Genomic DNA, 6,000 nt, shown 5'->3' with positions numbered 1-6,000 from the left:
CACCAATTGGTCCCTTAAATGTTGTTCTATCAGCCCAGCAAATTCACATGAAGAGGCCAACACCCTCAACTCAGCAATGAGATCGTCAATTGTCTCATATTCATGTTGTTTGCGAGTAAACATTTATTCTCTCCACAATTATACTAGGTTCCTTCTCAAAATGTTTCTCAAGCCTCTGGGCCGCTTCACTGTACTCATCAATAATTGTAGTTGATGATGATGCCACCACTGGTAAATGATCAAAAATTCTCTGCCCCTCTGTACCTAAGCAATTGTATAACATTTCTTTCTTCCACACAGCAGGGAAACTCATACCATCAATTGCAATCAAGTAACCGTTGAACGCCCTGAACCACTGACTCCATCTGGCCTTGGGAAGACCTGGTTCACTTAAAAACGCACTAGGCAAATTTGCCCTCTGCCTGTCTGAATAATTTAAAAGGTACCCTTCCTATTTTTTCTTTCTTTTTTTTTTAGAATAAGTAATTCCCTGCAAAACTTGTATTACACAATATAACTCAATACTATAATTGTCAAAGTTATCCACCTCAAAGTATAAGATACACTTCCTTAGTCCTACTCCATGAAGCAAATTACAAATGTATATTCCTCAAAAGGTGTGCCTATCACCGGATAGGCGAAGGTGAACGCAGAAGTTGAGGTGTGCGTGTCACCGCTGTTTCATGGAAGCATCCTCTTGCGCAAACAACATCCAAGCAGCCGATTAGTCAATCAAGAAGCAGAAACGCTGACACAATCCTCAATGTAACCTGTAGCAGGGCGTGTCTTTGAAAGTCAACAAAACAGGGAGCGTTGTAGGTCAATAACTCCCCGTAATGAATCCTGCCCCTTTAAGTCCTAGCAGTGCAAGCACCGGCCCCTTTAACTCCTGGTGGCTCAGGAAGGAGATGCGTCGTTATGTTGGCCAAATACAGAAATCCAGTGCCGACTTTGGATACAGAGGACTCACCAGCTCAACATTACTATCCGCATGTCTATGAAGAAGTGCAATTGCGTCGAGTCACACCAGAACACGCCGGATGAGTGCCTTCCGAAAACGGCAGGAGTGACCTTTTGTATCCGACTGACCAAAGGCTGGTCACCCGCTGAGGGACACCTTGTCTCCTTTCGCGTAGGTCCTCTGCTTGTCGCCAATTTATGTGGTGATGAAAGAAGATAGGCTTTCCGCAACAGGGTGAGTTTATCTTGAATTATTTTATTGAATACAGCGATCAAGTGTCCCCCAACGCCCAGCCTCAGACGCGTCCTCCAACCAGCTCAACAGAATACTGCTCCGATCTGAAAGCCGCGTTCGAAGCCAAGCTCTTGTGGATAAATTACAGTGTGCTCTCGTGAGCGTGTGTATTCTCAATATAACCAAAACCTTTAGCATATACCAAGGATGCAGTAACATTCCACATACTAGCTACCCTAACTAAATAGCTGCAAGGTTTCCCAGGTCCATGTGTGATGTGCTGCTCCAGTTCTTCTCATTTAAATTCTGGCACTCGTGGTCCTATTTAATAATGGATAAACAAGATTACAAGTCACAGAATTCAAAGAAAAAAAACTGGACTGTAGCAACACATCACACATGGGCCTGGAAAACTTGGCGGGCTGTAACTAATACTTGTTCTCTTTGACCTTCTACAACTCTCAGGTGTCTTTTGGTTCAGTTTGCACTATATGAATCCCACATACATATAAAATAATGTACTGATCTTGAAAACGTTTTTGAAATTAGAGTAAAGAGATAATGGGCCAAGCTTTTATATCCAGTGGAACAGATATATTTTCACTTAAAAGATTTGAAATCTATGGACTTAAGTTATTATGGTTATTGGTTATGTTGTTACAGTTTTACTGCTTTCAGTCCCAGGAGCGTTGTTTCTTGATAAGTCGCTTCAACAAGGCCAGATGATTAATAGGCAAGTGATGCTACTTCTTGTGATGCCAAGTTGTAAGCAGACTAAAGGGGTCTTGCACATTTACTTTCTGCACAGGGTCCTGAAAGCCCTGCAACCGGCCGAGCCGAACACAGTTCCAATTTATTTATCTTTCGGCAACCCTCATCTCTTTTGGGTTGACGAAAAAAAATGGGGCCTGCAAATGACAAGGTGTCAAGTAACTTATTACCGCGTCCCTGCTGGGCCGCACTGACACGGGGAACAGAAGCATCGCGGGTAGGTGGAAAGGGGCGGGGGTAACCGGAGTGTTTTGTGCTGCTCCAGAATGAGAGCTCCTTGTATACTAAAGGTGAAGGTTTAGGAGTGAGACGCCTTCTGCGAGGCCTATAAAAGTCACTAGACGTCTCCACGTCACCAAACACACGGTGCCCCAGCAATGGGTTTTCATTTAACGACCTAACGTAATCTCAGATTTGCTTTCGCATTTTAGTTCAGTTGTTCACGCAAGATAACTGAAACTCGCGATTTGTGTGAGACGATCCTAGGATCGCAACTGCTTATCTTTCGTCGTAATTTAGAAACAAATGACAACTTTCAACTAAGGAGCTCTCATGATGGCGCGTCACGTCGCAGTAGGGCACAGTGCCAAAGACGTGAAGCCCAGGAAAGGCGGCAGGCTGGAACCACTGAACCGATCAGCTGCGACCCCGGAAATAGCTGAGTAACCGGTGACGGCTGGAGAGACCAGGCTCAGAATGCTTGATTACCTGCTCGTCACGTCACGTTGTTGCTAGGGACGCCTAAAGAGATCCCCTCTGACGTGAAACAGACTAGGACAGTGTCAGCTCCGTGATCTTCGGAGCCCTCCTTCTCTCCCTGTCAGTAGCCCGTGTTGTGTGTTCGTGCCAGCGCGCGCTCACACACCCACCGGCCTCGCGTGCTGCCAGGCCAGCCAATGGGGAGCGAGGCCGCGTGCGCACATTCAAACAGCGTTCTGGAAGGAGGCGGGGTGCAAGATTCGGCGGCACAGACAAACTAGATCATCAACAGAGGGAGACGCGGCCGCTAGCCGGGGACGGTGCCCAGCCGTGCAGCGCCCTGTGCAGCCCCTGACAGGACACCGTCTCATCCGGAGGGTGACCATGCCACGGCCCCCGCACCGTCGGCGCTGAGCAGACACCACATCCCGCGAGGCGCACCCTCAGTGCGGGCATGGCCCGGAGACCGCTACGCAGGTAAGAGTCGGCACCCGCCAGAGGGGGTCCGCGCGCACAGAGTTGGAGATCTGTACACACGCACCCTGTCTGTGGAGGAGGATCCAAAAACTGACATAGCGCAGGGAGTGAGATCTGCACAAGCCCCACACCTGAGGGAGCCGCTTGTCTCTGACAGGGAGCACGGCCTGGGGCTCCGAGCCACAGGTGCCCGTCACACCGAGGTGAGGATGCCGGGAGGAGTGCGTGCGAGGCGCCGCCTCTCTCAGAAACTGATCATGCGAGTGAGACCTAAGGTGGCTCCTCTGGTCGAGGGATTGTTAATGATCACCTTGTATTTAGTGATAGTGACAGGCGCCTGGTTTTTATGACTAGTGTTTGCCGCCTAGCATTCAGCAATAGTTACCCGAGATTTAGATAATAGAGATCCGTTCTGAAACTGAGTAATAGAAGAAGCAGACGTCAGGAATACTCGGGGACGATAGTCTACGTTTAACCTTTTTGTGATAACGAAGTGTATCTAAAATTTAGTAATGGTAATGGACACATGCTATTAGTAATAACCAGGCAAACCTTTTTAATATATGTATTTTTTTAAACGGGTATCACTTTAAATTTACTGTACTGGCAATTACTGTGTACTTATTGGCGAGTAGTTTGGCATGTATAGGACCAGTCACTTGGACTTGAGGAATAATGGCCTAGAAGAGTAACTTTTATGCCTGGCGTCTTAAAAAAATGCTAGAAGAGTTTACTAGCCTCGTGATTGCGTTTCTTGCACTGTATTTGATCAAAACACGGCTACATAGATGACTGCGGCCTCCCTAGGACTGCGACGGACTTCCTACATTCCTGTAAAATAACAAAGGGGTTGAATGGTCTAAATTGTTTGCTGACAATTCTGCCATATTTAGTGGCCTCTTGTCTTCGTGTGCATATATAGCATTTCCCTGCGATGTTTTATAAACAGACTACTTATATAGGCAAATATTTGTAGTCTAAAAATCATTCTCTATTTAATGTGGCATTTTCAGAGCGGATTATAACACACTTTGGAATTTACCGCTTCTCTCCAAGTGCCAGATCTTACCCCCATTTCCTCGCTGAAGTAGTATGTTGGCCCCTGGAGCATGGTGTTTTTTTTTGGTTGACTAATGTAATGTGGAGTGGACCCCAACAAATACAGTGGGTGAAAAAGGTATCAGGAAAGGGATTGCAATATTTTGGATATGCTCTGAGACACCATTAAATGCAGGTCTTGCAGTTGTTTTGATAACTCCAGTTAGTTTGTACTGTTAGGTACCTAGCAGTCACTTAGTGACCCTTGTTAATCTCTAGTTTGTTTCCTATGGCTGTGGTTGTCATTTTTTTTGATGTGTCGTCTAGGTGTTTTTTGGCAATGCCATCAAGAATTTTTTTCAGATGTATTTTCTAATTTAGCCAGGGACCTCGTCAACTGCACTGCACTTTTGATGGACAGCATAGATCGTTGCTCACCAGCATTAAACAGTCACTTTTTGTTTTCGTCAGTCTGGGGAAAATCGTTGAAGTGGATGGATTGTATTGTCTAAACGTTGAGTAAATGGTAGTCAGTTCTTCAGTATTCAAAGAAGACTGAATGATCCACATGGCTGGTAACCAAACACAGGTCCTGTGTTTCATCTGTGCACCTTTTTTTCAGTGGCAGTTTTATATTTCCTGTTTGCATTTTAAAGATATCAATATATTCAGTGGCCTTAAACTATACTTTTTTGGTTCTGGCTTCTGATTTTGTCTGTGCTGAGTTCAGCACTGCAGCAAACAAGAAGACATTGCTGGCTTGCACCAGTTGTGATGCACCTATAGTCTTTTAAGCTAAACAAATAGCTTGCACTTATCTGTTTTTGATGTGTGATTATTATATTTGTTTTACTCATCTTTTTATCTCCATTTCCCGACGTAATATTTACATCTTGATTCAGAACTTTAATTTATTCTCATTTTAAAATGTCATTAAAATCGTTTATCCCTGGGCATTCTCTTTAAGTAAACTTTTCTCAAGCATACAAAGTATATAGGGGGTTATTACAACTTTGGAGGAGGTGTTAATCCGTCCCAAAAGTGACGGTAAAGTGACGGATATACCACCAGCCGTATTATGAGTCCATTATATCCTATGGAACTCGTAATATGGCTGGTGGTATATCCGTCACTTTACCGTCACTTTTGGGACGGATTAACACCTCCTCCAAAGTTGTAATAACCCCCATAGTCTTAGAAGCAACCATGCTGTCTTAGAAGAATATCATTCCTTTTACTGGAATATAGATGTTCCAGTACACTAAAAACTCGCCTATTTAAAGAACCTTGGTTGAAAGTTCATATGTAAACTGAATAGTATTGACAGCTGTTGTTTCTAAGCTACTTTCTATGTTAATGTTTTCTCAGTTGCAAGTGCAGTGCTCATATACTTTCTTGTTAGGTCTTAAACAAATACTTGAAACATTATATTGGGATGATGTGGCTTCCTCTGTCCATTATAAATATATTGCATGTCTCGGAGGCATCCCAGAACTATAGAAGCTGTAGGCTGAGTGCCTTTATAAGAGCATGGAACTCCAAGTGAGTTGTCCTAATAAGTAGGCCTCAGCTGCCCCCATGTGTGCAGCCTTTGCTCTCTTGAGAGACCGCAATATGTGGATTAGGCTGCATGAGTGCCCTCTCTGCTGCACATGTCGGTCCTGCTGGGGTGCCACTACTCACTTGCAGTAAGTTATAACAAGCAGGTAGTGATGTTTTAACTAATATTACGTTTTTATTACCATAACAAAAATATATGTAGAGAATTATAGGCAGATTTGGGTCTCCTCCTTATAATGCTGCAAAGAGCTTCCATCGGT

General features: G+C 44.5%; 1 protein-coding gene across 4 annotated transcripts in view; it reads left to right on the top strand.

Annotated features, from left to right (window-relative positions):
• The first annotated feature begins 878 nt into the window (after positions 1-878).
• MYBL1 (MYB proto-oncogene like 1) overlaps positions 879-6,000 on the top strand; it is an 802,126-nt gene continuing 797,004 nt past the window's right edge. For 2 of the 4 annotated variants that reach the window (XM_069220274.1, XM_069220273.1), the window contains exon 1: positions 901-1,195. In XM_069220274.1, the coding sequence (XP_069076375.1) occupies positions 1,167-1,195 (29 nt within the window). In that variant the 5' untranslated portion in view covers positions 901-1,166. Of the gene's footprint in view, positions 1,196-2,826; positions 3,143-6,000 lie in introns of those variants that run through there. The other 2 variants (XM_069220277.1, XM_069220275.1) reach the window with 2 other exon arrangements.

The sequence above is a fragment of the Pleurodeles waltl genome, chromosome 2_2 (genome assembly GCF_031143425.1).
Source record: "Pleurodeles waltl isolate 20211129_DDA chromosome 2_2, aPleWal1.hap1.20221129, whole genome shotgun sequence".
NCBI classification, from domain to species: Eukaryota; Metazoa; Chordata; class Amphibia; order Caudata; family Salamandridae; genus Pleurodeles; species Pleurodeles waltl.
Note: the sequence above shows the minus strand (reverse complement) of the source record. Positions and strands in the feature narration are given on the sequence as shown.